Here is a 27,823-nt window from a genome sequence, read left to right as displayed (position 1 = left end):
ACTAGGTGTTTGGTAAAAGGCAGATATTGTTGAGAGGAAATGAGAGCAGGCCCCGATGAATCTAAAAGTGATTTAGAACGTTCTTTTCTTGTTAGAGACAATGAGCAGTTATTTGGATAGGATAATGCCTGCTCCCTTATTTAGTTTAGGAAATTGATTTGCTTAGAATGCATTGAGTACCTGCTATGTTTAAGGAATCATCCCCAAATAGTCATTTTAGTTTGTTGGTTAGGGTTTACTTATAAACACAAACTCTGATTTGTTTGGAAATGAAATATTCATAATACTGTTATTTCACATTTAATGTATAGCAAACTTAGAATTAAATATTTTTTAACCCATCTTAGAATTAAACGTTTTTAACCCATACATTCCCTGTTTTCTTTTTTAATTTTCTTACTGTTTTTATTGATTTCAGAGAGAGGGAGAGGGAGAAAGAGCTAGAAACATCAGTGATGAGAGAGAATCCTTGATTGGCTGCCTCCTGCATGCTCCCTACTGGGATTGAGCCTGAAACCCAGGCACGGGGAATTGAACCAGTGACCTCCGGGTGCGTGGATGGAGACTCAGCCACTGAGCCACACCAGCCAGCCACATTCCCTGTTTTCGTAACTCCATTCTGGGACATTAAACGTAGTTAAAAGCACGCACATATTCTCAAACCCAATTGGGTAGTGTGTGCAGCGGAAGGAGGGTGGCACAGGTTCCACGCACGTGCCTGCAGGGACCAGGCGAGTAAGACGTGTGTGTTCTGTTGTCACACGGGAGAGGACCATGGCTGAGCGCGGCCACGTCTCGGCGAGAGCACGGGCGTCAGTGTGTCTGGTGGAGCAGGTGTGAGGGGCACCGGAGGCAGGCGTGGTGCTTGCATTTCCTGAAAACCTTCCGGAAGCTGTGGGAGCAGAAGAAACGAGTGGGATCCGAGTACCCAGCTCGGAGACGTGGAACGTGCAGTGGTGGCTGACGGGGACTGTGTTCGTTCGCTCCGCAGGGTGCAGACCCCGGCCTGCGAAGAGGCGGCGGCCCCGGCTCCGCCCGCGGGGCCCGGCGGGGTCAGCGTGGCCTCCCAGACCCTGGTGCCCGCACCCCCGCCCGCCCCGCGCGGCCGGCCCGGGGCTCGGCTGCCCGCCCCTCCCGGCTCCGGTGCCGTCGGGCAGATGCTGCAGGACGAGATGCTCAAACTAGTCCAGGTGAGCCCCCGGCCACGACGGGGAGGCCACACGATGCGTGTGATTCTCACACGTGGACACACGCCGGGGAGGGCGTGCTGAAGTGGATCGCCGCTTCTCCGCTGTGGGCACTCTGGTTCAGCAGCTCAGATCCCGGGCCCGGAGCTGCCTGGTGCTGTCAGCCAGGCCGCCCCTTAGCCCTCGCTCCCAGTGAAGCTGTCACGGTCATCTGTCCATCGTGGTTCGGGCTGCTGGCCAGCTCCGGCGGGGGGCCCGGTGAGGAGCCCGGCACACACCCATCCCTGTGTTCTCCTGGAATTACCTCCCGCCCTCTGTTAGAGCCTCCGCTGGGCCCGGGGGATGCGGTAACCCCGGACCCGCAGAGATGGGTGTGAGCCGGGCTCAGCACACTGCGCATGGGGGCCGGCCTCCCGGGTTCCTGCTCGGGGGCAGCTCTCCTTTTCACTGAAAGCCCCCTGCGCCTCCCCGCCCACCTCCTGGGTCTCCGAGCAGACAGCGGTGTGACAGGCGGAGGAGGCCGCTGGTGGCTGTTGGCTCTTTGTGTTTTTCTCCATCCCATTCTCAGGTGTTTCTCTGACTTTGATTTTCTTGCAGCTGCAACAGATCAACTTCCTGACGCTGATGCAGATGGCCGGGCCGTCCCTGCCCCGCCTCCCGGGCACCCCCACCCCCGGGCTGGCTCCGCAGCCGCAGCCTGCACACCCCGCGGGGAGCCCGGGGCCCGGCCCGCCCGGAGGCAGCGGTGGGGACGGCCCCCGGGCGAAGCTGGAGGAGAAGCTGGAGGAGAAGCTGCCCGCCCAGCTCCCGGCCCTGCGGGAGCCCGCTGGGGCGCCGTCGGAGCTGAGTGGCGGAGACCGTTCGCAGGTAGCCCCCTGGGCAGCCCATGGCGTCGCCCCCGGAAAATAACCTTTTTGGCAATTATTACACCCCAACCCCTCCCAAACACACTGAGCAAATAAGGAGTTTGTTACACATTTCCACCTTACACAATGGATTTTTTCTCTTCCAGAATGTTCCACGTGGGGGTCTTCCTTGTCCGTTGGAAGGCCAGCCTCGGAACAGCGGTCTGAACACGGCAGCTGGGAGCTCACTGCCCACCCCGGTGCCCTCGGGCCCCGCGGGCCACGCTGCCCTCCCGCTCCTGGCCGCACCCCCTGTGCCCCCCGCCACTGCCAGGCCGGCCGAGGCCTTCCCGCTGCTCCGGCTGCAGCCGGGCCCCCGGCCCCCGGCCTTCCCTGCGGACCACGCCCCGCGGGGCCCCCCCAGGGGCCTGCCGCCGCCCCGAGAGGCCTGGGGGCCCCGCGGCTCCCGCCAGCGCCCAGCGCCCCCCGGGGCCTGGAGCCCGCGGCCCGCAGCGGCGCCGAAGCCGGGGCCCGGGACCCGGGTGCCGGAGGCCCCCCGGCACTTGAACTTGGACCAGTACGTGGGGCAGGACACCGTGACGCCTCGGCTGGACGTGTCCTTGTTTCTGGAGCCCCGAGGGTGTGGCGTGGCCCCTCCGGGTCCCTTCGGGTTCCCGCTGCTGCACCTGCCGCCGCCCCGCGCCTTCACCTTCTTCTCGGTGTGCCGCGCCCCGGGGCCGGCCCCCTGCGTGCCCCTCAGGGCCGCCCCCGCCGGGGAGAGCGAGCGCCCCGGCTTCTCCTTCCTCCCCGCCCGCCCGGCGCCCGAGGACACGGTAACTACTGCCCCGGGGTCCCTCACCCCACCCTGCGCTCCGGACAGCTGACCCGCTCCTTCCAGAGATGTGCTGCTTGTTGACAGCCCATGCAAACGCGCTTCAGAATAATGGGCGTATTCTAAAGGTTTCAGGTCTCGTATGTTAACACTAGAACTTGCTGAATGCTTTCACACACGTTTCTTCTCCTCTCAGAAGACATAAGTAGCAAAGTAAAATGCCGTGTGTGTGTGTGTGTGTGTGTGTGTGTGTGTGTGTGTGTGGAGAGAGAGAGAGAGAGAGAGAGAGAGAGAGAGAGAGAGAGAAGAGCATTGTTCAAGGCTCCTAGCAGTTGTGATATGATTGCTTTCAAATCTGTTACTGTTAAAATGGTTAAATAGACCAGGTCTATAAATAGCTGCATATATTAAAAAATGGTGTCTTTTTAAAGTACTTAAAACACAAAAGATTGAATCTTAAGGCCACCAAAACTTCTTACTTATGAAATTCAGATTGGTCCGTTCTCATTTTGTGAGTTCGTAGTACCGTCCTAGGAGGTAATTAAGTAATCATTTTCTAGTGCACTTTTAGGGTTTGAAGATGAGAAAAGGGGAAGGGGAGGTAGGAGAGGGTGAAGGGGATACATGGAGATGAAAGGAGGCTTCACTTGGGTGTGACACACCATACAATGTACAGATGATGTGTTATGGAATGGACACTTGGAGCCTGGGTAATTTTGTTAACCAGTGTCACTCCAATTAATTGAATTTAAACAAAGCTTTGAAGATGGTACCAGAAGAAATGGTCATTTCCTTAGAAAAAATACTTAGCATGCTTTCCCTTCTTCTGAACATGTTTTGAACAGGGGAAAAAAGAATAAAGGGTAGAAAGACATTTTGAGAAGGATTTAAAGACTTTCTTATTAGAGAGAATAATATTTCAGCATGGGTGGTTACCCACATCCTGTTACGTGCTAGTCTGTTCATTCATACTCCCACCTTCGTGCGTCCTCCCTGTTCCAAAGAATTTAAAATCAGATGCTAGGCATGTAATTTCATTGATCAGAGGACGGTTTTTAACCTGGACAAGGAATGAAGGAGATGAGGACTTGTAGCTTCACCTTTGGAATGGGGGACCCAGTTGGCATTCCCTGCACGCCGCTGTCATTTATTCTTTCAGATCAGGATCTCGTCTTACTCGTCCACCCAGTGTGTTGTCTTTGACCTGTTCACCTCTTGCACATCTTAGTTTAATTTAAACAAATGGTTTTCCCCAATATTCTATTAGCATTTTGCATAATTGAGGTATGTACTTGTAAGTTAATACGCTGTTTCTTCTCCTGTAGTACAGAAGCCCTCAGCTCACTCGGATCGAAAACCTCATTGCGTGTAGACAAAGCCAGCTGAGACCGACCCTGGATTTCCTGGAGCGAGGTGACCCCGGGCTCCTCCTGCTTGGAAAGGACAAAGGGGAGCCTCCTGGAGCGCGGCCAGGGAAGGACGGCAAGAAAAGGCAAGGCCATTGGTGACAGTCGTCTGTGACAATGAAAGCGTAATATGCTAATTAGACCCATCATTCCTCTGGACGAACCCGGGGCTGCCAGGGCCAAGCCCCTTGCATGAATTTCGTGCATCGGGCCTCTTCTGTAGTTACAAACTGGAAGTGAACTGGCTCAAACTCCTACCCAAACACAATTGCGTATTCAGTTTCCTTGTCGGGTGTCCTGCATTGGAGCACATCTGGGGACAAGGAAAATCCGTGTTGTGAGAGACAGATACTGTTATTTTTAAAAGATATTTTAAATGATTTTCAGAGAGAGGAAAAGAAACATTGATGTGAGAGTGAAACATGCATCGATTGCCTCCTCTACACCAATACTGGGGTTTAAGCCCAAAACCTGACCAGGAATCGAGCCAGTGGCCTTTGGGTGCTCGGGACAACACCCAGCCAGCTGAGTCACACGGCCAGGCTGGAGACAAATACGATATTTGTTCGTTTCAGTAAGCAGTTCTTCCCCGGCACCCCAGCGGGCAGGAGGAGCAGCCCTCTGCAGCACAGACCTCCCGGTCCTCCCGGGCCTCCCCGTCTTACCGCCCTCCATGCTCACTAGGAGGTGGAGGTGAGTGAGGGGACGTGGCCGGTGAGCCTGTGCCTGTCCCAGGAAGGCTGTGCCTGATGAAGGGCACCTGTAGTGTTTACTCATGGATGCTCAGTCCGGGTGCAGTGTTTATGTTTATTACCCTAAGTTCTGTTCTCAGTGCTTTCGCTCCAGAAGCGGGTCCTTCCTTCATGTTTTCAGGTGTTCCCTGGAGCCTCCCTGAGCGGAGGTCTCTGCAGGCTCCGGGGCCAGCTTAGCACCGCAGAGGAGGGAGCTTGAAACGCCCTCCCGGGGTCCCCTGGCCGGAGACTCCCTCCGGGGCCCCCGGAAAGCCCGCCGCCTGCAGAGGAGCTGGCTGGTGTTTGCTTCTCTTGTGGCAGGATCTCGTGCTATTCAGTTAAATGCCATTGAAAACAGTCTGTGGACATAATTCCATGACGGTCTACCGTGTAGGGTGATACGGATGGGACACTGTCACTGGAACAGTGGGAATACATTTCGCACTGTGTCTTCCCCAGGCAGAGACGGCGGGCTGAGAGAGAGCTGCAGGAGAAGCGCTCCGAGAAGCAGAGGAGAAAGCCCAGTGCGGCCGAGCAGCCAGACGCCGCCGTGCTGCCTGCCCCGGACCCGGGGGCAGCTGGGAAAGCCGAGGTACATCCCTGCCTTCTCCCCGCCTGTGCAGCCAGAGCCCGGGGAGTGGGGTGGGGGGAGCACCTGGCCGGGGCTGGAGCACCGATTGTGACCTGCAGACTCTGATCGAGGCACAGTATGAGGTGGAACCAGCTCCATGGCCAGTCACAGGCGGTGGCTTAGAGTCTCTGCCGTGTGGCCTCCCTACCCTGACGTCACTGCCTGTTCCTGATGCCGGGTGCACCCTGGTGTGATTGGTTGTCCCCTGCTTCAGTTTCCTCTCTGTCCAGAGGGGCCTCTGACAGGGCCCACACCTGATTGTGCAGCTGGTGTGGGAAGTCAGACATCCCCAGACACTCCTAAACGTGTGACCAGCTTCCCTAGCTTTGCAAGGACAGGTTAAGTAAGTGGACGGCTTTATTTACGTGGTGTTTACTGGCACAGGAAGTCCTCATTAGCCGGCCCTGGAGGAAATCTGCCCGAGGGGTGCGGGGAGCTGAGCCTGCTCTGCGGAGGGAAAGCACGAAGCTGTGGCTCCTTCTTTAGGGCCTGACTTGGGACTTTGGGAGCTCCTTTTAGGGTTACTTTGAACCTATTCCCAAGACTGAACCATGCTCAGAGCTATTATATGTATTTTTAAAAACAATAAATGCCATTGAGCTAACCGTAGGTTGATGGTTTGGGATTCGTTTAGGAGCAGCGAGAGCATCGTGGTTCCCAGACGCTGGAGGCCTTTGAGATCCCGCTGGGTATGTATGTGCCGGTGCGTGGGGTCTGAGCTCAGTCACAGTCCGCTTCCAGATAAAAAGGAGGCTACATTCTTCCCCTGTGATCTGACACCGTGATGCGTGCATGTGAGAGAGAGAGAGAGAGAGAGAGAGAGAGAGAGATCCCACAGAGCACCCCTGACAGACCAGGCCACAGGCCGGTGCAGACCACGCCTGTTTCTGGAATTGGGTTTCCCTGAAACACAGCCGTCCCCGGGGTGCACGCTGTCCAGGCGGCTCATACTCTCCGGCCCTTCACAGAGCAAGTTTGCCGACTACTACCGGGGAGCAGAGCGTTAGTTAGAAGCCGGATGACATGCTGGTGTTTAACGCCGCGGGATGTGCTGAGGTGCAGGGCGCTCTGTGCTGGGAACGGGGCAGAGCCAGCCCTGTGCTTTTATTATAACGACACCCGTCACTGACACTGACTCTGCTAGGTCCTGGTGACCCCCAGGAAAACCCATCTCACCCAGACTCCCCACCAGCCTGGACCGGCCCCTCCTCCTTCCCGTGGGGTGCAGCTGCCTCAGGCGGCGTGGACAGCCGAATTCACCATCCCTCCCCCACCGGCTGGCTTGTTCTCTTACAAACCCCAAACTCGGGTCCTCCTGGGTCTGTCTGCCCCCCTTCCCGGGTGCTCAGCCTCTCGGTCTCCGCCCTTTGTCACCTCGGGTGGCACCGCGGCAGCCCCACCCTCAGACCCCTGCTCCACACCCAGCCGGTGGTTTCACATCACCAGTCTGACCACGTCACCCCCGTCAACCATGACTGCTCAAGGAGGCCGGGCCTGCGGAGTCCCACAACATGGGTTCGATGCCATGGGCTGCCTCAGAGTCAGCTGCCACCTGGTTCAGATAGCTCTGTCCTCTGGCCTCGCCTCCCTTGCGGGGCTCCCCTCCCTGACCCCTCACCGATGGGTTCCTGTTCGTTCCAGAAGCGCTGCAGGGGGACGTGGCCACGGCCGCCGGGCTGCACTTCCTGGCCACTGTGCGCAGCCGCGCTGTGGGCCGCCAGGACGCCAGCACCAACACGGACCCAGGTACCTGCTCTCCTGGAGAGTCAGACTTTCCTGTACTCTGCAGCATGTAATCTAGTTAGACTTTTTGTTCAAAGCGATGTAGGGGATTTTAAATTACCTGGTGGTAGTCTGTCATTCCAGGTTCTTGTCTCCAACCCTGATACGTGCTTTACACGTTTTAAACTTAAAACCACATTTCCAGTTGAATTTGTGATAACTAGAAGCATAATAGAGATGTTTGTTCTGAGATGCCATGGGCTGCACCCCAATTCACAGACAGAACGCTGAGCTCTGGCCTGAGGCCAGGAGGCGGGGTGTGGCTGCAACAGGTGAGTGGGGGCCAGGTTGCGAGTGCTGTAGGGAGGGCCGCCAGCTCTGCCCGGGAGGGGGACAAGTGAGAGGATGTCCTACTGACAGCTTAGCCCCTCCCCGTGGTTCTCTGCTCTCTGCGGGCCTGCCTGTCCTGCATCGTGGTGACAGCCAAGCAGGCCTCTTGCCTGCTCCTGGGTTGCCGTGGCGAGGGTCAGGCAGGCCCTGGCCCACCTGGAGTTACCAATTCAGCCCTGCCTGGCTCACCTGCCCTGCAGCAGCCGCAGCTGCTCTGGGTCCGGCCCTGCCTCCCTCTCCGGCCCTTAAAGCAGCCTCGCAGCTGCTGACCAAGCCCTCCCCCAGCTCAGGTGCGCCGCCTCCTCCTGTCCAGTGAACCCGTTACGGCATCCTGGTTAATTAGCGTATTTCTCTATTAAATATAGGCACTTATGTGCTTCCAGATCTTGGCTATTGTAAATACTGCTGCAATGCACATAGGGGTGCAAACATTCTTTTCAATTAATAGTTCATGTTTCCTTGAATATATTCCCAGAAGTGGAATTGCTGGGTCATTAGGCAGTTGCATTTTTAATTTTTGAGGAATCGTCATACTGTTCTCCACAGTGGCTGCACCAGTCTGCATTCCCACTCCCTTTTCTCCACGTCCTCACCAGCTGCTATATTAGTTAATTTATTGATGATAGCAATTCTGACAGGCTTGATGTGATAGCTTATTGTGGTTTTACTTTGCATCTCTGATGACTAATGACCTTAAGCATCTTTTCATGTGTCTGTTGGTCACCTGTGAGACGTTCTTAAATGAGATCGTGCTTGGGTGTTCTTTGCTGGGTAGTCTAAAGTCTGCAGCCTGTTTGTCAGCTAATGAGGCCCAGGATATAAATAATAGTAAAATACTTAGTTATTAATTTTTAAAAATTAAAAATTTAAGCTGTCAGTCTACTTTTCTACTATCTTTTATACCCAGTAGTCTAAAAATCTGCATTTATGTATTTAATTTTCCCTGTGTTTATGAAATCCTTTTTCTATTTCTTTTTGCCTCAAATCTCCTAATTGACTACCAGATAAAGAAGCTGCTTCTCAGGTGGCGCCTGAATGTCGGGAAAATCCACCAGCCATTTCCTCCGCACCAGGTGGGATTTCTTCCTTTCTTAAAATTTTTTTTTGAGAAAGCATGAAAGCATGACTGTTAAAGATTGTCTCCATGATGTCAAAACATTAGATTCCCCTCTCCCTCCCATGAAAAAACATTCATACCAATCCCTAGATCTGATAGAGACAGATAGTAACTAAAGTATTTTCATTTCCTGTCTTCTCGTTTTATACTGGTTGTATGGCATAAATTTAAGCCCAGGTACCAAGTTTCCAGTACTCACTATGACAATGAGTTCTGGTTTGCATATGAAATTTGAAAGTACCGTTCTATTAAAAATAGATGCTAGGAAATAAGATTGGAGTCCTAAGACAAGAGACACTAGTTAGATGTCTGCTGACCTATTGAGACAGGGTTCTTTATTTTACTTTTGAATAAGAAGTTAAATGAGGTGTTTTTTTAAAATATATACTTTATTGATTGTTTACAGAGAGGAAGAGAGAGGGATAGAGAGTTAGAAACATCAATGAGAGAGAATCATCAATCAGCTGCCTCTTGCACACCCCCTACTGGGGATGTGCCCGCAACCAAGGTACATGTCCTTGACCGGAATCGAACCCGGGACCCTTCAGTCTGCAGGCTGATGCTCTATCCACTGAGCCAAACCGGTTTTTGCAAGAAGTTAAATGAGTTTTATAAAATTTAGTTGTTAAGCATTTTGAGTAGTAAAATTTATCTGTGGACTCTTTGATTTAGGTCCCCCTCAATAAAGCTATTTAAATAAACAGATAAACAATGTTGAAAGCAAAAAAAGAAATTAGTGATTCTTAAATAAACAAACATGACTTAATATGATCTGAAATGGAAAATAGGAAATACAGTATTTTCTTGACATGACTTGCATACTTTATTATTTTTTGAATCATTCATCTGAGAAAAGCAATAGCCAATCTCCGTTCAGTTAATTACTCTAGAGTAAATGATACCTGTGCAACTTCTACTTAGATTTTGAACAAATACATGTTAAGTTGTTTGTTGATAACTTGTTCTTACAAAGCTAATGACTTAGGACTATTCACAGGTTTTTTTATACTCCTGATTTTTCTTTTTAACTTTCAGAATGTGAACCTTTGACTGTCCCCCAGGCGTTGCCTGCAGATGTGCTTCTGAATCTCAACCTTCCCTCCGAACGGGCAGAGAAGCCTTTGTCACCTTCAGCCTCGGACACGGTATGGCATTTGGTCTGGGTTTTGTTCAGAAGTTTTCGTAATAGCTTTACGCTAAAATGTATATGGTCATCCTCATTACTAAGTGATTGGATGAAGTGCGGCTGCCAATCTCACCGGTGCAGCCTGCTGGAAAGGTTAAATACGACGCCCCTAACATTATACGCCGAGATGATGGCAGTGCTTCCGCAGCTTTCCCCGAGTGGCTGGGAGCCCTCCTTGCCCTCGGAAGCGGACTTTCTATGGGTTGGGGTGGGGGTCGGGGGCAGAGGGCCATAGAGTAAAGCCGTAACTCCCTGTGACTCTGTGCTCTGGCTCAGGTGGGACACGCTTACCTAAACGTGATTGACATTGAAGCCGGCGACCTGCAGGAGCTGCCTGTCCGAGCGCCTTCCGAGGACGCCCCCCCATGGCAGGCGGCAGGCCCGTCCCCGGCCGCGTTACATCACATGGCCGTGGCCGTGGCCGGGACCCGGGCTGCTGCCCTGCGCAGGGTGAAGAGCCACGGTAGTGCCGCCCCCAGCGTTGCTGACCTGCTTCCCTCCCCCTCTGTCCGGAAAGTACTGCGGCAGGAGGCTTATATTTGTGCTCAGAACGAGCTGTTAATCCTCCCAATTCCTCGTTCAGAAGCGTAACCAGTCTTTTCTGCCTTAGCTTTCCTGACAGGGCCGGCCAGCTCTGCGGAGGACCTACCTCTCCCGCCGGCAGAGGCGTCGCCGTCCCCATCCGGGGTGGAGGCGGGAAGCTGGCGCGCAGGCACTGCCCCCGCCGAGGAGCCCGGGGTCCGCTGCCCTCCGCCGTCAGAGAGGACGGTCACAGAGGACAGAGGTGAGCGCCCCGGACAACACCGAGCTGCCCTTCCCCAGCGCGGCCCCGGCAGACAGGCACTACCACCTGGCCATGGCAGAATGAACCAGAGCGGCTTCTCCCTGGCCGAGGATGGGGCCAGGGGGGTGAGTGTGGGCCTGCTGGGCCATGGGTATTGTGCAGGGCGGCTGCAGATGTCTCCTCTCAATCAATGAGGTTAGCAAAAAATGCCCTGTGGCATTTAATGAGATTTTTGGCGTTAAAAGGAATTCTCATATTTAAAAAGGTAGGAAATCCTAGAATAGCACATAGGAATACACAGGCACGGTAGCCAACAGTGCTTTGTCAGTAAAATACTGAGTTTTATAGCCATAAATCGGGTTGCATTAATGTAAAATACTTGCAAGATTAAGAAGATGATTTCTTCAAAACCAGGTCGGTCATACACCACGTGAGTGACTGGATGAATCACACATGCAGCCGCCCTCCAGCGGTCACCTGGGGGAGGCACGGCCCAGCCGGGCTGCCAGGTGCTGGGTGCGGTCAGCACTGCCTGCTCACAGGGCCAGCATTTCAGACCAAAGGCTCTACCCTCCCGCCAGGCCTGCCAGCTGCCAGGGCTGCCAGCTGCGTGGGGCGGAGGAGACGTGGGAGGCTGGGCTCTCAGCCGGAGCAGGAGAAGCGTGGACTTCACATGCAGACAGAGCAGACCTGGGCGTCAGCCCCGCCAGGGGACTGCGCGCTGAGCCAGATCTGGCCCTCCTGTGCCTGTGGTGTCCTCATGGCTTCGAAGGCTGATCCAGCCCAGCCTGTGGCTCCCGACACCTCCCGTAGTTCCCCTTCGTTTCATAGCCATTCAATTCCGAAATTTTGAAAACAGAACCAGACCCTCGCTCTGTGACCACTGAATGCGTCAGGCAGCATTTCAAACAGCAGCTGCTGTCCTCTGCCAGGGGAGCAAGTCCTACCCCCCTTTGAGGGGCGCTGGTGGGGGACTGCCTGGTCAGGAGGATGCCTGTGGACCCGCTGCACTTATTACGGAGAAGGACCTAGCAATGCCTGTTTAAAAGGAAGACGATTTAAAATGAAATGTTATTACGGTAACATTTATTACATAAAATACTGTAAAGGCAGAGGATAGGCCCTCACCCGGGAGAGTTGCCTGGGATTTGCGTTATTGGAAAATGGAGGGGCAGGGCCTAGGCTTTTAAAATGGAAAACAAACCAAACTACAAACCCGTTTTAGTGGGAACTTCCTCGTTATTTCCGGACACAGCTGCTGCGTATTGCAGAGGCACCTCCTGTGGGGACTCCGCAGTAACAGCAGCAGCGCGGCTGGGCGACGGGAGCCCCGCAGCCATGGGACTCAGGTCCCCTCCGGGTGATGTGCCCACGACACTGGGTGTGCAGGCTCTCCGGGAAAAGGGAGCTGTTTCGTGAGGTCTGCTGGCCATTCGGGCCTGGGGACGTCCATTTCTTTTGCTGCATTTTCTTTGTATTGATTTCAGAGAGAGGATTTGAGAGAAACATCAAGGATGAGAATCATTGATCAGCTGCCTCCTGCTCGCCCCACACTGGGCATCAAGCACCCAACCTGAGCCTGTGCCCTGACCTCCCTGGCTCATAGGTTGACGCTCAACCACTGAGCCGCGCCGGCGGTTTTTTTGCTGTGTTTTCTATTTGAAGCTGATGCACCAGATTCTTCCCTGAGAGTGATGAGGGGAGGGGAGACTTTCAGGCTGCTGGCAGACAGGAGGGGCAGGTGGTAGAGTGCTGAGGACAGTAACAGGTGCAGCCCTAGCCGCTAGGGAAAGATCGCCACCCGTGTGCCAACCTGGAGGTGCCTCCATCTTCCCGTGGGAGGTCCCCCAGGACGAGACAATAGCACTGCTTACATTTGCTCAGTAACCCACATCTCAGAGTGTTTTGCCCATAGCTTGATCTTCACAACCTCCGAGGAGGCAGGTCAGGAGGGCTGACTGCCTGAGATACCCTCAGAATCAGGAATGGCCAACGGGGGGTCTAGCGTTCACTGTGTGATATTGTTGGTGTTCAAGGAGAGTTGAAAAGTTCTTTTTTTATATTATATTTTTGTAGCAGAGGATAAAAGTAACATTCAAGCCCGGCTGGTGTTGCTCAATGGTTGAGCATTGAACTACGAACCGGGAGGTCATGGTTCCATTCCCGGTTAGGGCACATGCCCAGAGGCAGGCTCGATCCCCAGTGGGGGTGTGCAGGAGGCACCGATCAGTGATTCTCTCTCATCACCGATGTTTCTGTCTCTCCCTCTCCCTTCCTCTCTGAAATCAATAAAAAAAATTTAAGTAACATTCAAACTGCCTTGAATGTAGAAGACTGTGGTCACAATAACACTTTTATATTCTTACCTCACAACAGAGACAAATGGCATTTCTAAGTCTGTGATTAAAACTGGTTTGGAATGGGGGTTTATGTCACTTACATTGAGATCTTCCCAAAGGTCAGATCTCAGCACCTCCATCTGCCTGATTGTAATCAGTTCTCTCATTACCTTATTGATACTCAGAGGAGCCGGAGCCAGCTTTCCAGTTCCAAGAAGAGCGCTCCCAGCCGGCCGCCTTGGAAGGGGAAGGGGAAGGAGGCGGGCTGCGGGCCTACCTGCTGCAGGAGCTGCTGGAGGGCGCCCCCCGCCCCGCAGCGCGCCCCCAGCTGCAGCGCCTCCGCTCCCAGCTCCGCAAGATCGACCAGCAGCTGCTGGCCATCCAGAGCATCGCCCACCGCGTGGAGCAGGACTTCCCCGAGCGCGGGATGCTGGGCCCCGCGGCGGACCGGCACTGCCAGGAGGTAGGCCGTCTTCATTGAGCTTTTATTACCGAGCTATCAGATTTGTAGTGCAATTAATTTTATAAACAAGAGGGGCCAGGTAACCGTGCGTGTCGGGGCGGCTGTCCCCATTGCAGGCCTCTGGTAGCCTCTCTGGTCTGGCTGCCAGCTGCCTCCAGGTTAGAACCACTGCCTTCAGCTTCTAAGGAGGGAACTGAAGCTTCTCCCAGGAAAACACACACGTATGACTTATAAAGCCAGAATGTGCTTCGAAACAAACAACCTTTGTTGTTGAAAGTATGACAGATGTCCCTTCTCTGCTAACCTTCCAGCCCGCCTCCCCCAGGCCCTCACCGCCCCCCACCCCACTGTCATTTTATCATTTTCCTCAGCAAGATTTTTATAACTTTATAAATACTGTCCTTCTATTTGGATTTCCCAATTTCTTTTAATTATACAATGGATTAGTAGTCCTTACAAGTTTTCTATTTCTTTAAAAAGTATTTATAATAAAAAGATTTTTATATATATTGGTATATCATGATCGACAACTACAAAGGAAGTCTCCAACATTTGTTAATTATTTTGCACAAATATCCTGCCCTTTTTTAGGAAGTAAAATTTATGTAAAATAAAGATTAAGAAGTAAATAGTAAAGATATTTGGAATGCATCAGAGACTTATATTGGGAAATTCAGATTGGTCTGCAGGATAAGAATTCCATCCCTGCCCTGGCTGGTTTGGCTCAGTGGAGAGAGCACTGGCCTGTGGACTGAGGAAGTCCAGGTTCCATTCCCAGTCGGGGCAGGTGCCCGGGTCCCGCGGGCTCGGTCCCCAGTGTGAGGCGTGTGGGAGGCAGCCGATGGGTGATTCTCTCTCATCATTGATGTTTCTATCTCTTTCTCCTTCCCTCTTCCTCTTTTAAGTCAATAAAAATATATATTTTAAAAAGAAAAAGAATTCCATCCCTGACATACCAACACCACACTAGCATGCTGACAGGTTAAAGATGTATTTATCAATCCAGATATTGAACACCCATTAAAAAGATTGAACATATGAGAAACTACACTAAAATATATGGTGTAAGACAGTGCACCAGGTAATGATGCGAAGTGCCTTGAAGGAAATAGTACTGACTTACATGGCAGGTTTGGATTCTGCTTAGGATGGTCTCTTCCTTTAGAAAGCACACGCAGGTGCAGAGCTGCTGGCTTGCCCTTTCAGGGGAGAAAGCAGCTGGTAGGCCTGGAGGAGGCGGCTCCGTGGCCAGCGCTGACCAGGAGCCTTGGCCGGTGCAAGGCCATGCTGCCTCTGCGGAAGCCACTCGACGTCGCTGGGCAGTGGCCTCTCATCTTCAGAACAGAAGGTTTTGTCTGGATGGGAGCTGACGTTGCTCCCTTCTCTGCAATTACATGACATGATGCTGTTTTCCTGAGCTCTTCAAAGGTTAAATCAGTTACGCCACAAATAAGTAAAACTTCCCTTTCTTTCATTTGCTGCATTAAGGCAAATGCTTAAAACCTCCATAAAATTGTTTACAATAATTTGAAATAACTTGCACTGTAAAGTTTATAACAGCTGCTCTGTGGTGTGGTTTTTACAGGTTGAATCTGTGGATGCCCCTGAATTGTCTTCTGGCCCCGAGTCTGAAAACACACTGGCTTCAGAGCCCATTGCCGTTTCCAGAGGAGGTTTGTGGGAGCTGGCTGGGCGGGGTGCCAGGCCTGGCTGTGAAAGACACTGAGCATCGCCTTTGGGGACGTCAGTGCGGACGGTTCTCGTTGAGCTGAGCCGTCAGCCCTTTTCCAGATCGGTCCCCGGTGTGCGAGTGGGATTGGCTCCCACGGCAGCTCCCTTTCTCTGAGGCCGATGCTGCCCCTCTCCTGGCATTTTTGATGCTGTTTCCAGGTGCATTTTTCTCTTTATTTGGTCCACATGGTATGTGGGACCTTCTCACTCCGTTCCCTCTCAGCCACTTCTCAGCTGCCAGCGTTTCTTTCCGTGATGTGCTTGCTGCCTTTTAGTCTGCGGTTCTCTCTTCTGCCCTGCCATCTCTGCTGTAGCAGTTCAATTTTGGTGACTACGTTATGTCTAGAAGTTCTGTTTCTTTTTCAAATCTATTTGCTCTTGGGATATACTCTTCTCTTATTTTGTGACTTCTTCTGTCTGTTTGACTAGTGGTGTTCATGCCCTTTCAGGCTGCTTCATTTCATCCCTGCATGTTCTCAGTCGTCGAGCCTGCACACTGTCTCTCTCATGGCTGTCTTTCTCTGTGACTTATGTTTTACCATCTTTGGGGGTTCTGCCGAGTGTGTCTGCTTGTCTTTGGAGTGGTTTGCATTCGCTGTCACTGAAGCAGGAAATTGTAGGTCAGGTTTCTGTGAACGCTGCTTGGCTTGGAGTTGCTGTGCTACGTGCATGGCGTTCACTCAGACCCCACGCCTGTCTGTGGCAAGAAAGGGGTTGTTCTTCCCTCCACTCTCCCGCAGACAGAACTCGCTTTGCTGCTGGTCCAGGCAGGTTTCCCCACCTCCACTCTGAGGACAGAGCTGCTGTCCTTCAGCTCCAGGCTCGCCAAGTCCCTCCCCGCAGCCTGCGAGCCTCCCGGGTCCTCTGTGGGCTCCCAGAGTCGCTGGCCAGGTATCCCAGCATCCAATTCCATTCCTCTTCTGGCACTAGGGGACTTTTTTATTTACAGGGTTTTGTTGTGTATTAATCAAATTTTTTTATGTTAGCATTTTTATGTTTTTATGATGGGCAGGCCCTTGTCCACGTTAGCTAAGTCTGCTATGGTTTCTGAAGTTGATAATAAATTTAACAGATTTTTTTTTGCCATTGGACAGTGTAAATTCTAAATATCGTATTTCATCAAACAGTAAAAAGCTGTAGAAAATGTTGCAAACGTCTGCTGTATCCGTTGCCATGTGGAAGTGTCCACTACACGTTGTCTTTTTCATGTGATATTTCCCTCTATTGTTTTAATTGTAATACAGACTCTGGATTAGTGCATTTCCTGGCTCCTATGAATAAGGAAGATCAAAGCAACAAAGAACAGACTTTTGAAGATGAATTTTCAGTAACAGAAACTCATTCTCATCAAAAAATGTGTGCGTTTCCTTCTGCTGACTCAGTTCTCAGCCTCTCCAGCGACCAGAAGACAAGTTTTCCTGGTATTGTTCTCCACTTTATTAATTTACGCTCTTATTTTCCAATACACTGAAGGCTATAACAATGTATTATTTTTACTGAGTAGTATTTACAGGAATACAGTTATGAAGGATTTATGAAGCCATTTTACAATACTTACAAATTTTGGGTGAAGGGAAGTTAAAAAATTGCACCATTCACATGAACTGTGTTTTGTTACCTTCATAAGATACACAGCAAGCAAGCAAGCATCATATATCTCTCTAGCTAATTAGTGTGAAATCTACAACTGGAATTACTAAAATATTTGATTTTTTTTTAAATTGAGAAATTCAAACACTGCCAATTATGCGAACTTGCATTTAGTTTGAAAACAAAATAGTGGCTGTGACTTACCGAGCCCTGTGTGCCCTCAGCACTGGGCCCGGCATCCCCCGGTCACCTGGCTGCGAGGCTGGTAGCATCCATGTCCGCACTGCACAGTTGGGGATACTGAGGCTTAGAAACTTGTACCCGTTCATTCTCTCATTTGCAGCTGGCAGTGAAATGCTTTTCTTGAGTCCTAACAGATCGCTCTAGCACGTGAAGGACAGGGCCTAATAAATGCAATGGGTTACCTTTGACAGTGGATTTGAACGTTTTTTTAAACCTAGATATCGATGGTCAATGATTTTACTGAGTGTTTACAATATATTTTATTACCATAATAATGTAAGCAGCAACAATTGCTATTTGTAAATGGCTTTGCTGTCATTTAAATAAAAGAAAGGCTGTAGACAAACTGTCATTAAATCTTGTAATTTTTTTTCTCTTGGTAAAGGCTTCTTGGATTTAAATTAGATATTTTCCCAAATGTATTACTTTTAGACCATCCAGGTTTGTGTTTTGAGATTGTTTGAATAAATTGCACACAGTATTCTAAACTGTATTAACCAAAGAAAGATTGTACCTCCTAAAAGTGTATTATTCAGAGTAGTATTCTGGGAACAAAAGTAGAAATCTCAAAATGGGACATTTACTACCGAATAGTATATTCAAGAGGAGGATAAATATGCTATACATATACCTTTAAACCAATTTGGAGGTTTAAAAATACTTTAATTTCTGTTTATATAATTCCTAAGTCAGGTTAATAATTGAAAGTAGAAAATTAACTGGCCTGAAGTTTGTTTGAAATAATGTCTTTTTTTTTCTTTTTTTTTTTTAAAGGTGTGAATAACAATGATGAGTTATTTCAGAGGTAAATATATTAAGAATTAATCTACAATTTTACTTAAAGTTGGGTATTACATTCTGGAAATTGCGTTGTTCATATGTATGTGAACGTCTACACTACATTTTTTTTGTGGATTAAAAGAATATAGTTAATTCCCGTTGGGAATGGGATGTTTGAAAAAATCTGAGGACTGGCACCCCCTCCCTGTGTTAGCGCAGGCAGAAGGATACCGTAAGCTGCACTGGCTACATCTTCTTTACTGTATTCGCGTTCAGTTTCAGCAGGCAGGACAGGAGAACTTGTCTCCCGGGCCTCATGTTGCTTTTTTTTTTTTTTTTTTTTTTTTAATATATTTTATTGATTTTGTACAGAGAGGAAGGGAGAGAGATAGAGAGCTAGAAACATCGATGAGAGAGAGTCATCCATCAGCTGCCTCTTGCACACCCCCTACTGGCGATATGCCCGCAGCCAAGGTACATGCCCTTGACCGGAATCGAACCCGGGTCCCTTCAGTCCCCAAGCCGACGCTCTATCCATTGAGCCAAACCGGTCTCGGCTCATGTTGCTTTTGTTAGAGCACATATTGATCAGTTATTGATGACCAGGCTTTTCCACTGAGGATTACTGGATTAAAGAATACAAGGAACAGTATTTATATGTTTATCATTTCTGTGCTCATTTATGCTCTCACAGGACATAGTTTTGCATGTTCTCATTGCTGCAATAAGTTGTAGATACTGACCTACTTTTCTCAAATTGCACTTGCAAATGAAGCGTTTCAGCAGATCCACTCCAGGAGACTGGGCTGACGGACATTGCAGACATTATTGACGACCTCATCACCAAAGACGGAGTTTCCAGCAAAGAGCTGGGCTTAACAGAACAACAAGCCAGGAGCATCTCTAGGTAACCGCTGAATAACTTTTTTGAATAATTAATTTTTTATTTTTTATTTATTTTTAAAATTATATTTTATTGATTTTTTACCGAGAGGAAGGGAGAGGAGAGGGATAGAGAGCTAGAAACATCGATGAGAGAGAGACATCTATCAGCTGCCTCCTGCACACCCCCCACTGGGGATGTGCCCGCAACCAATGTACATGCCCTTGACCGGAATTGAACCTGGGACCTTCCAGTCCGCAGACCGACGCTCTATCCACTGAGCCAAACCGGCTTCGGCTGAATAATTAATTTTTAACCATTTAAAATTTTTATGGTTCTAGAATATTCAAAATTAGCCATATTTTAATGAAACAAATTCAAAGCTTACAATAGGTCTTTTTCTTTATCATGAACACATTTTGTGATGTTTCTGTATCGCTCCAAATTAACCTACCATCTTTGTTGGGTTAATTTGCATACTCCTGATTGGCTTGTGGGCATTGCGAAGTAAGAAGTCAATTAGCATCTTACTCTTTTATTAGTGTAGCTGCCACTTTTTGAGATGGGACAGAATCTTAACAAACACTTGTGGTACTGCTGATCTCCATCACAAATTTAAAGTCACGCAGTACTCTGCCTGTCACATTCTTTAGGATTCAGCAGTCTTCCAGTAGCCGGTCTGGAAGAACTGCCAAGGAGAGGAGAGAGATCCAGGTCTGGATGAGAAGAAAGCGGAGAGAGAGGATGGCGGAGTACTTACACCAGCTGGCGGAGAGGAGGGGGCAGGAGCACGACCCCTTCTGCCCCAGGAGCAGTGTGGTGAGTCTGCAGGGTCAGGGACAAGAGGACCTCACAGGATGCCTGTGGTTTTTTCCTGGCAAAATTTAAGAAAAGGATGAACAAAATTTAAATGTATTTTTAATTTGACAAAAAAAGTCAGCATTTTACTTAAGTAGGAAATTACCTTAACAAAAGATAGCAGAGTATTGCAGAGCCATCTTACATTGAATTATCTTAAGTACTTTTTCTCCTGCAGGCTAACTGTGGCTCTAGAATTTTACACAAATGAGGGCTTGAGAGATTGGGTGACGGTTGGAGTAATTCCCATATTTTCCCTGAGAGTCTGTTGCAGCTGAATACCTGTGTCTGTGGGAGAGCCATTTAGAATCTGTTTCTATCCGTACCTTCCCTACAGAACATTTAAAAACTATGGTCTAGTCATGGACCAACAGAACAATGGCCCTGGGTGTGTCACCTGCCCCTCAGGCTGTCATTCTGTTCACGGAGCTCTGCTGTGGGGCTGGGCCAGAGTGCTGTTTCTAAAGGAGACACAGCAGTGTTCTCAGTCATCACAGTGCTGGGACAGTCCCAGTCAGATTCATCTCGATTAGTTTATCTTTTACTTTCTGACATGAAATAAGTACTTCATTCTTTTTAGCACCATTCCGTAAGTGAATTTTCCAGATAAGATCGTCACATTGAAGCACCACATGGTACAAAAGTAGGTGGAGCAGTGTTTAGAGCACATGTGTCAAACACAAGGCCCGAGGGCCAAATCCAGCCCGCCAGGCCTTGCAATGTGGCCCGCACCGCGCTGTCATCACTGCACTCCGCTGTCAGTTTATGACATTGTCAGTTTATGACTGTTCAGTAAACCATTCGGCCCGCGATTTAGGCTGGATTTTAGATTTTGGCCCCTTCTCTGATTGAGTTTGACACCCCTAAACTTTAAACTTTAGAGTGTTCACTTGACGGTGGAAAGGTAGTTTACTCACCTGTGCCTGCAGAGAGCATGCTGATGTCGAGGTAACGTTTTGTCAGTAGCTCTGGGAACATAGTGATGACCTTCAGGGCTGCTGAGGTACATGACCAGAATCTTAAAGTGCTCATGGATATGTGTGTGTTTCCTACACCCCCTGCCAACCAAACAAATACCCAAGAGGGTTAGAGTTGTGTCCAAATTTATAATAAATGGACTCTGAGGGCATTGGGACTGTTTGGTTTATAAACTTTATGACATGTCCTTCAAGATCTCAGACCTCATTTCTTTATTTGTAGCTTCTATTTGGGTAAAGGTATGGGAATAGTGAGGGGTTAATGTAATTAAAAACATCATAATTTGTTATTACTTCTGTTTAGGATCTTGAGAGAGTGAATTCACTTCTTTGTGCACCTATTTATACTTAAAATTTGTGTGAAAAGACAACCTCATTAGCAACTCAACATGACTTTTTAAAAAATATATATTTTATTGATTTTTTACAGAGAGGAAGAGAGAGGGACAGAGAGTTAGAAACATCGATGAGAGAGAATCATCGATCAGCTGCCTCTTGCACACCCCCTACTGGGGATGTGCCCACAACCAAGGTACATGCCCTTGACTGGAATCGAACCCGGGACCCCTCAGTCCGCAGGCCGACGCTCTATCCACTGAACCAAACTGGTTTCGGCTCAACATGACAATGTTCTGTAATAAGATGTATATTGCGACGTTTGCTAGTTTGCCTCTTGGTGCCTTAGTTTTGAAGAGTTTACAGTTATAATGAATTCACTGCAATACGTTTCTGGTGAACATTTTGAAACATCAAAATGATGGTTTCACAAGTTTGGCTCATTTCTGCTTTATTAACCAAGCTATTGGTGAGATTAATCACCAGACTGAGTACAAAGTAGAGGTGTCTCCATCCTTAATAGGTTCTTATTTTCCCTTTTAAATGCAGCTGATAAGGATCTCTTTTCCAGAAAACATGTTAATTTAGCTACTAAAATAGATTTTGCATTCCACTCATTAAATTGCATTTTGGCCGAAACCGGTTTGGCTCAGTGGATAGAGCGTCGGTCTGCAGACTGAAAGGCCATCGATTCTGGTCAAGGGCATGTACCTTGGTTTAGGGCACATCCCCAGTAGGGGGTGTGCAGGAGGCAGCTGATCGATGTTTCTCTCTCATCGATGTTTCTAACTCGCTGTCCCTCTCCCTTCCTCTCTGTAAAAAATCAATTTAAAAAATTGGACTTTAATTACATAATGCTTTAACATTTTCATGTTTTGTGCTGGGGTCAGAAGCTTCATCAAATATGACAGTATTTTGCACTGTTTCCTAAATGATAAAATTATGTTTTAACCTCCTGTTAAAATTTATTAGTGGAATTTTCATGTTTTCCATGAACCATAATGGTTTAATTATTTGTACTGTACAATAATGAGCTAACTGGATATTTCTTGTACAGTTTTACATGACTTCAAGAGAAATCAGGCTGAGACAAAAGATGAAGCATGAAAAAGACAGGTGAGTGGTAGCACCCTCGCTGGCTTGCTCACCTGACGCATAGAAAATGGCTAAGGAATTCCGGTTTCCACAGTAGTTCCTTTTTTGTCAATTGTGGGATGGACTGCAATAGACTCCACTAGCCTTCTTAGGAATTTGTTTTCAAATATTATTTCTTCCATTCACTTTTTGTGAATTTTATTTCTGGATTCCTCTCTCTCCCCCAATTCAGAAATGTGGATGCATTTTGAAACTATCTCAAAGGCCATAGCTACAGAAACCTTTAATAATACTGCATAATGGTCTTTAGACATATGAATTTCGATATTAAATTTGAAGAGCATTTGAAAAGCATTGCAAAAAACACATGCTAGGTGGTCTTCAAACAGAAAGATGAACTGAAAGTGACTTATTAAATGTTGTTTAATTCTTTCTCTAAAGATTGCTACTCTGTGACCACTACAGTCGTCGAATTTCACAAGCATACAGTCTGATGAATGAACTGCTGTCTGAATCGGTGCAGCTACCAGCACAGAAGCCATCGCCTTGCAAGCCCAGGACCGCTCAGACTTCCAGGCTGCAAAGCTCCCTTTCGCCAAGAAGGTAAGATAAGGTTTATGTCATTTGGCAAGATAGTGTCAGGCATGCTAAGAAATGAAGCACTTTCGCATCTACCCTGCTCAGAATTATGATAAAGTGAAGAGAAAAATGGCTCCTAATTATGATTTCTTTATAAGTGCATACAATTACCACGGAAGAAGACAGTGGCATTAAATCTCTAGGACACAACAAAGCATCTCACCTTACCGAATGCAATTTTGTTGTCCGTTCAATCCTTTCTTTGTCATTTTTGTTAATATTTCCTCCTGTCACTTGCCTGCTAACGGCTCTCCACTGGGCTCCACTCTTGAAGAAACAGTCCCACCAGCTCGCCACTCCTCCTCTGCCGCCGCCTCCTGCCTGTCCTGTTGTTGCTGATTCACTTGTAGATACTATTACATATTTCTTCTAAGTTAGTGACCTGCAGTAGGTTTGGATATCAGTTAGGCAGGAATTAAACAGAGAATGCTAAAGAAAAGTACCCAAGTATAGGTTTTTTAAAAATATATATTTTTAAAATATATTTTTAATTGATTTTGTTTTCTTCGTTGTTTTCTTAAAATACATTTTTATTGATTTCACAGAAGAAGGGACAGAGGGAGTGAGAAAAACATCAATGATGGGAGAGAATCATTGATCGGCTGCCTTCTGCATAGGATGGAGACTGGAATTCCAACAGTGACCTCCTGGTTCATAGGGTGATGCTCAGCCACTGCCTTTGGAATCTTTTATAAGACGAAGCAGGGTCTTAAATACAAATAACTAGAGAATTTCTTAAACTTATTTGAGGGGGAGAGAGAAACATTCATCAGTTGCATCCTGTATGCCCCCCCGAGTGGGCATTGAACCCACTTCCTTTTGGTGTACAGGACGAGGCTCTAACCAACTGAGTCACCCGGCCAGGGCAGTACATACACAATTTGAAATAGATGGAGAACAAAAATAGTTTCTTTGAAAAATGCATGAAGTTTGAGATATCAAGAATAACTTGTTGAGAGTTATTATACACTAAATATGTCACTGAGGTACAGAATAAGTGAGAGTATTCATCTGAGGGAGAATCTGGGCTTTTTGAAATTCAGTTTTATCACTGATATGAGATTCTATGAATATAATAATAATAATAATAATAATAATAATATTTCTTCTTTAGAGAGACCCGCTATGGTCACAACTTTCCAGTAAATCGACCTGGAAAAGTCAGAGATATATCCAAACCAAGTTATATCCCAAAAGGGAAATCTTTCGGGCAACCTCAGAGCTCACCTTGTCCACATGGTAAGACAGAGCTTTTTTATCTTGTATAATTTGGGCCTATTGCTTCTTGTCTCCAAAGTTACATTTTCATTAGTAACAGCTGTAAGTCTTAGTGAAAAGCAATTCTCATTTCAGCAGAATGCAAAATATTGCACTGGGGAATGAGAAAACCCTAGGAATCTTTTAAAACAAATGACCTTTTTGTAATAAATAGCATTTGAATGGTCAGTAAATTAGATATGATTGACTTGGAAATCTGTTTCTTCTGTGTTTGGCTAAAGAACTTGATTTGGGATGTAAAGTACAGCATAGGGAATATAGTCAATAATATTGTAATAACTGTGTATGGTGTCAGGTGGATATTGGGGGGGATTATTTAATAAATTATACAAATGATCTGAAACTAATATAAAATAATATAAATTTGAAACTAATATAAACTAATATAAAATTGAATGGCAACTGTAATTGACAAGAAAACGTTCTGGTAGATTTCAAGATTTCAGGTTGGATATAAAACAGAAGAATATTGAGAGGCTCATGTTTTTACCCTTTGAACATCCTTTCCCACATTTAAAGATGTTATTTGTTTGCCTTCCTTTATTTTTTCCATAGTTGAGTTTTGATTACTAAAGTAAAACATACTTGTAGCTAACAGGGAGTATAAATGTGTATAGCTTACTTGGTGCCCTCAGATGTCATTTAAAACATACCTCCTAGAGTTATTGAAAATGATAAAACATTTTGCATAACAAACATTAAATAGTTGCTATTAACTTTGAAATTTAAGAAACCATAGTTAGTCATTTTCTTGATACAGTTTACCTTGGCATCTGTTGGGAGTTCCCAGCTCGTAGACTTAGTGTCTGACCTCAGGCTGCGAGGATAGGTGTCTTTGGAAAGCACCACGGCTGTGCTGTAAGGAAACCACGACCCAGAGTCTGCCTGCCTTCATCTGAACTTTTGGTTTCTTGGTTTAAATAAAATCCACCCTCAGAGGCGTCTGCCCTCGAAGGCCTTACAGTAGGACATGGGAATAATCACGCACACGCACCAGGTGAAGACACCTGCCTGTCTTTGCAGGAACTGTCACTTTTACCCAGAAAAAAGCCGGTGGAGCCAGAGGGGCACGGAGGAAGGCTGTGCACTCTCCAGTCACCTTCCGAATAGGTAAGAGGTTCTTGAAGTTGATATTAAATCTATAAAAACTGTAAATCACTCTTAGAAATTTCAAATACAGGTTTCAGAATGAAAAGTGGGGCTTATTTATTCAGAGAAAAGACTGTGGAGTTAATTTGGAATCCCAGGTCATCACTTACTCTTTATCCCGGGGCAGTTCCAGTACATTCATGTGCACTTCCATTTTCTCACCTGCAAAATGCAAATTATAACTGTACAAGTGTATGCCAAGGGGTCACCACAGAGCTCAGCATGACAAGTGCTCAGCAAGGTGCTAGTCATGGAACGCAGGCCCAATTCTGCTCCATCTTTGGACACTTGCCCAAGTTAGCTGTGCTCAATGAGAGAGGGGGAAATTATCTTAACTAGAGACCTGGTGCATGAATTCATGCAACAGCGGGGTCCCTTGGCCTGGCCTGTGGGATGGGGCTGAAACTGGCCCTCTGACATCCCCTAAGGGGTCCAGGATTGTGAGAGAACACAGGCCAGGCCGAGGTACCCCACTGGTGCACAGTTAGGGCTGAAGAGGGACCATGGGAGGGCTCCAGGGCACGTCTGGCCCTTCTCTCTCAGTCAATTGGCCAGACCCCAGCAGCAAGCTAACTTACCAATCTGAGTGTTTTCCCCCTGGTGGTCAGTTCACGTTATAGTGAGCGGTTGAGTGGCCTTAGCATATCATTAATATATTACGCTTTGATTGGTTGAAAGGCCAGACACTTATCATATTAGGCTTTTATTACACAGGAATTCCTAATGTCTCCTTCTAGTCCAGCAGTCACCAACCTTTTGGACCTTATGGACCATCAGTTGGTAACCACTGCTCTAGCTCACCCTCACCCATATTCCTCTTCACAGTTCTATAAAACCTGGTAGACAGGAGACCAGGGAAATGCACATAAGTTCAAGGGACTGAGTGTCCCTTTGTAAATCCAAAATGGGTGCTGCTATTATTGCTTTGGGGCCCTTATTTCTTGGAGGTATCCTTACCTTTAAGTGTATGAGGTTGGTAAAGCTGTGAAAGGCCAAATTTCACTCTGTTACCTCCTCTTCTCCTCTTTGGGAAGTAAGCAGGGCCGGTCCCATGTCGTGGATGTCCCTTAGGTCAACACTGGCTGTGGGACACAAGTGTGTTAGAGGCAAGCTCCACAGGCCCAGTGCAGAGAGCTCTTTGCTCCCCAGCCTCTGGCACTGGCTTGGGGAATTTCTTTTCTACAAGTATTTATGTTCAGTAGGGGGCAGAGGGCCACACTGTGGTCACTGCACTTACCCTGACGCCTGTGCCCAAGGCAGACTGTAGGCGTGAAGCCTGGGTGAAGAAGATGCCTAGCATCACTCTTAGGAAGTATCCACAAGTCCTCCCTAAGAGGCCACTCCTCCACAGCTCTTTTCTGTGGCCCCTCCTCCCCATACTCTCATCTTAGAGGTTACTGTTCCTTTTAAAACTGAGATAGGTGGCCAGAATTCAAGTTCCTTCTCCCTAGGAACAGGAATTGTTAGAACTCTAAAGCGAACTACATCCAAACCCTGTGGTTCAAATAGTAGGTAAAATGTGACTGCCATGGATTTGAGGATAAAAGTCACAATAAATGAGCTAGTCCCAATGTACGCTTTGTTCTTTTCCCTTGTCAGGCTCTGCTGCTCCCTGTCTACGGCATTCAAAACAGTACCGGAGCGCTGGGCCTGGCCCTCACACGGAGCAGGTGTGTGCAGAGGATGAGAGAGAGGAAACTGTGGTGAGTCCCTGGCTGGTGCCCTCAGACATCCGCAGGATTCTTCACGGAAGTCACAGTTCCCTTCTACAAGGCCTGTCACCAGCTGGAGAGCCAGCGTCCCCCGCTGGGGAGGGTGGCATGGACAGTGACTCTGAGAGCACTGGCAGCATCCTCAGCAAGCTCGACTGGAATGCGGTCGAAGACATGGTGGCCAGCGTGGAAGACAAGAGCCTGTCTGTCCACTGGGCCCTGGGTCTGTAAGGCCTCGAGGTGTTCTGTTTCCAGGCCCGGCAGCGCAGTGGTGTGGGCTTAAGGGAGGGAAGCAATACAGAGAGTGATGCGAATTTACCACTTGCAGCCATATATTACCTGGACAAGCCATTTCAAGAGGGAAAATAAACATTTCTCAGTAATTTTGCCTTCCTGGGAAAGGGTTCTTTAATTATATGTTTTTGCATTTGACTTATATTTGGGCATTATTTTTTAAATGATAAAAAAATAAAACGCATCTTTCAAGCTGAGTTCGCTTAATATTTAAGCTCCTTTACTATCCCGAGTTTGGGGGGAAAAATTATATGGGTAAAGGTAGGGAAAAGAAAGGAGGAGCCGAAACCGGTTTGGCTCAGTGGTAGAGCGTTGGTCTGTGGACTGGAAGGTCCCAGGTTCGATTCCAGTCAAGGGAATGTACATTGGTTGCAGGCACATCCCCGGTAGGGGGTGTGCAAGAGGCAGCTATTTGATGTTTCTCTCTCATCGATGTTTCTAGCTCTCTATCCCCCTCTCCTCCTCTCTGTAAAAAATAAAAATAAATATTAAAAAAAAAAAAAAAAAAAACGAGGAGAGAATCACAACCTTACTGGAGACACTCATAATGAACTCCGTTTAAAACATACTCAAATTCAGCTGGGCAGGGCCTGCCTGGTCGTGAAAGGAACGAACATCTGCTGCC

General features: G+C 48.1%; 1 protein-coding gene across 1 annotated transcript in view; it reads left to right on the top strand.

The window, feature by feature from the left end:
• CPLANE1 (ciliogenesis and planar polarity effector complex subunit 1) overlaps positions 1 to 27,395 on the top strand; it is a 61,447-nt gene extending 34,052 nt beyond the window's left edge. Inside the window, exons 31-52 of the mRNA XM_084880554.1 lie at positions 992 to 1,190; positions 1,785 to 2,054; positions 2,200 to 2,865; positions 4,190 to 4,356; positions 5,461 to 5,593; positions 6,267 to 6,321; positions 7,274 to 7,378; positions 8,749 to 8,817; positions 9,897 to 10,006; positions 10,324 to 10,510; positions 10,658 to 10,831; positions 13,356 to 13,633; positions 15,219 to 15,306; positions 16,609 to 16,785; positions 17,972 to 18,002; positions 18,753 to 18,884; positions 19,514 to 19,679; positions 22,089 to 22,147; positions 22,568 to 22,729; positions 23,880 to 24,004; positions 25,067 to 25,153; positions 26,792 to 27,395. Of these exons, the coding sequence (XP_084736680.1) occupies positions 992 to 1,190; positions 1,785 to 2,054; positions 2,200 to 2,865; positions 4,190 to 4,356; positions 5,461 to 5,593; positions 6,267 to 6,321; positions 7,274 to 7,378; positions 8,749 to 8,817; positions 9,897 to 10,006; positions 10,324 to 10,510; positions 10,658 to 10,831; positions 13,356 to 13,633; positions 15,219 to 15,306; positions 16,609 to 16,785; positions 17,972 to 18,002; positions 18,753 to 18,884; positions 19,514 to 19,679; positions 22,089 to 22,147; positions 22,568 to 22,729; positions 23,880 to 24,004; positions 25,067 to 25,153; positions 26,792 to 27,135 (3,784 nt within the window). The 3' untranslated portion in view covers positions 27,136 to 27,395. The remainder of the gene's footprint in view (positions 1 to 991; positions 1,191 to 1,784; positions 2,055 to 2,199; positions 2,866 to 4,189; positions 4,357 to 5,460; positions 5,594 to 6,266; positions 6,322 to 7,273; positions 7,379 to 8,748; positions 8,818 to 9,896; positions 10,007 to 10,323; positions 10,511 to 10,657; positions 10,832 to 13,355; positions 13,634 to 15,218; positions 15,307 to 16,608; positions 16,786 to 17,971; positions 18,003 to 18,752; positions 18,885 to 19,513; positions 19,680 to 22,088; positions 22,148 to 22,567; positions 22,730 to 23,879; positions 24,005 to 25,066; positions 25,154 to 26,791) is intronic.
• The last annotated feature ends 428 nt before the right edge of the window (positions 27,396 to 27,823 follow it).

The sequence above is a fragment of the Pipistrellus hanaki genome (assembly GCF_964339955.1).
Source record: "Pipistrellus hanaki genome assembly, chromosome: 4".
Classification (NCBI taxonomy): domain Eukaryota; kingdom Metazoa; phylum Chordata; class Mammalia; order Chiroptera; family Vespertilionidae; genus Pipistrellus; species Pipistrellus hanaki.
This window is presented reverse-complemented; position numbering and strand designations above follow the sequence as displayed.